Genomic DNA, 2,837 nt, shown 5'->3' with positions numbered 1-2,837 from the left:
CTCAGGACGCTCCAGGAAATCCCTAATATGGACAAAAACAGCCAGCTATCGCTGTAACTGAATGAAAGAAGACAGAAACGCTTTGAATGATGACATTCAAAAAGAACATTAAGATAATAAACACTGTACTGCGACAATGTCGTATTTCTTAAACTGACTGTGTTCTTAAAACCACCTCGAGCATTTTAATAATTAAGTAACGTTATATTTATAATCTATAATCCACTGCTAATCGCCGTTATTCCAGTGTAGAATTTATTTCTGCGTCATTCTGTGATAAGAAGCCACATCAGATCAAGAGGAAAATTATTTTAAATATTTGTCTGATGTTGTGCAGTAAAATAATGTTATAATGTTCTTTTTTGTTGTTGGACAAAAGGTTTAGTCATTACAAGGGAAGATGCTCGGCGTGTGTTGCTTTTTCAGATGCAGGAGTTTTCTCATCTCGGCACGCAGACTCACGGACACACAAATAGAGCCAGCTTGGAGAGAAATAAAATGCACGGGAATTTAAAGGCAAAACCTAAAAAACGCTCTGATTGGTTGAACTCTTCATCTTTTTCTGTTGCTTGTTTTGAATACTGCACGTGAACAGAGGCGTCACCAGGTTTTTTGCGTAGTTTAGAGTGACAAATCGTACCAGCGTACTTTGAGGTCAAAATGCGTATCCGCTACGCAAAATGCGTACAGGTTGGCAGGTCTGTAGCTGGATAGGAGAGTATGTATTTGTACATACCAGCAATCCCAAAGCTATATGCAGGAAGCATGAGTGGAAGAGAAAAAGGTGGCGCTTTATACTCCTCAAACAGAGAATGCCACTCCGTGAAGTTATTGTCCCCAAAGAAGTACAGCGTATCTGAAATAAAAATGCGCACACATTATGAAATAATCATGTACAGTGGGGAAAGCTTGTAGAATGAGCTGATTTGGTGTGTGTGTGCGCGCGTGTGTACAGGTTTATATATCCTGGTGGGGACTTAAACCTGAATACACACAGACTCATGGGGACTCGTGTCACGGTGGGGACCTAAATTGTGGTCCCCACGGGTACAAAAGCTTATAAATCATACAGAATTAAGTTTTTTTTAAATCTAAAAATGCAGAAAGTTTCCTGTGAGGGGTAGGTTTAGGGGTAGGGTTGGTGTAGGGCAATAGAATATACAGTCTGTACAGTAGAAAAACCATTACGCCTATGGAGAGTCCCCACAAGGATAGCTGACCAGACATGTGTGTGTGTGTGTGTGTGTGTGTGAGAGAGAGAGAGAGAGCTGACCACTGCCCAGTGTGTCTTCAGGCTGAGGGGTCAACAGGAACTTCACAAACTCTTCAAACTGCACATCCACTGTTAAAAGACAGAGCAATAGAGAAACATGAACACTTACACTAACGTCGAAAGGTCTGGGGTCAGTATGATTTTATTGACCATGCACATGAAAAGACTGCGCAAATATGTCAAAGTGTGCACATGCATCCACCTTTCCTGTATGAGTGTGTATTGGCTGTGCTGAGACGGACCGTTTTCCCTCCATACTCTCTCAACAGATTGGATTTGGAACACAGGAAACGGAACTTCTGAAACAACCAATCACAACACGGCACTGTTAGAAATGGAATCAATAAGAACTTGCGGCAATAAACACCTGATATACAGTATAACCACAGCTCTTACTGTGTTATCTGTGAGTCCTCGGAGTATAACTGGTTTTGCATAAGCATACCTGTAAAATACAATGAAAAATACATTACGATTACATAAATATTCATCTACGTATGCTATAATGTGTGATGCCATTTATATTATTGCTATTATTAAAAGTAGCTTTTTAATAAGAGTTGCTTTCAGGATAAAAAAAAATGCAATGAAATTCATGTTTTACGTGACTAAAATGTCTATCAACTAACTCTACATGTGTATGTTTGTTGTTCTTACTCTTTAATAAACTGTGTGTGTGTTATTGAGTTCACATCTCTGATCTCAATGTTGCACTCGCCTTCATCTTCAATACTGGAACCCAGTCCCCTGAAAGACAAAACATAATTTATCTCGCTCACACAGCTTTATTTATTCAATTAGGTGATCAACTGCATGCTGTCAGGATTTGAGATGAATCACAGTGTCTGTGTTTCAAAACAAAGTGAGCCGCTTGGTTTTGAGACACGGCCAGTGATCCATATGGTATTTCTCTCACCATCCTCCACCATCTCCACTGGGCGCATCAAATGAAGCCGGTAACTGCACTAAGAAGAGCAGTAACAGAGCCCTGACAAGCTGATCCATGTTTCTTCATCACCTGTCATTAAAAACCACGTACATGACAGCAGCTGACTGTTTCTCTCAAAATCCCACGACCCTCAGTTCCTGCTTTCAGTGCGTCGCTGACCAATCAGCGGAGGCCACACTAGGATGTGGGCGTGGCCTCACAATTCATACCTCAGGACAGACTATCAGGACTATTTTATTTTATTCAATAGTTGTTAACTATTCTAGGTATATGTTTTGTATTATGTTCTCAATAATTAATGAATAAAAAAGACATCTTTGTATTCATCTTGTAAACATTCATGAATAATTAATGTAATGACTGTAATGATTAGTTTGTTTCTATTACTTATGCATATGAAAGATATACATATACATACATACATACATACATATATACATATATATATATATATATATACACACACACACACACACACGTTTCTTGTATCATTCAGAGTTTTGATGTGGTAAAGAATATTTTATTTATATTTTTAGTTGTCTATTTTTTATAATATTTAATCATTGTTAATCTGCTTTGTATTTACTCTACATGTAAATACAAAGGGGGGGGGGG

The 2,837-nt window shown here is 38.5% G+C and overlaps 1 protein-coding gene across 1 annotated transcript in view; it reads right to left on the bottom strand.

The window, feature by feature from the left end:
* jmjd8 (jumonji domain containing 8) overlaps positions 1-2,422 on the bottom strand; it is a 6,231-nt gene extending 3,809 nt beyond the window's left edge. Inside the window, exons 1-6 of the mRNA XM_016569975.1 lie at positions 2,190-2,422; positions 1,931-2,020; positions 1,670-1,718; positions 1,476-1,572; positions 1,274-1,342; positions 737-856 (exon numbers count right to left, since the gene is read on the bottom strand). Coding sequence (XP_016425461.1) covers positions 737-856; positions 1,274-1,342; positions 1,476-1,572; positions 1,670-1,718; positions 1,931-2,020; positions 2,190-2,278 — 514 coding nt within the window. The 5' untranslated portion in view covers positions 2,279-2,422. The remainder of the gene's footprint in view (positions 1-736; positions 857-1,273; positions 1,343-1,475; positions 1,573-1,669; positions 1,719-1,930; positions 2,021-2,189) is intronic.
* Positions 2,423-2,837: the final 415 nt, after the last annotated feature.

The sequence above is a fragment of the Sinocyclocheilus rhinocerous genome, unplaced genomic scaffold, assembly GCF_001515625.1.
Source record: "Sinocyclocheilus rhinocerous isolate Xijiao unplaced genomic scaffold, SAMN03320098_v1.1 scaffold51, whole genome shotgun sequence".
In the NCBI taxonomy this organism is placed as follows: Eukaryota; Metazoa; Chordata; class Actinopteri; order Cypriniformes; family Cyprinidae; genus Sinocyclocheilus; species Sinocyclocheilus rhinocerous.
The sequence above is the reverse complement of the archived record's forward strand: the minus strand, read 5'-3'. Positions and strand labels throughout refer to the sequence as shown.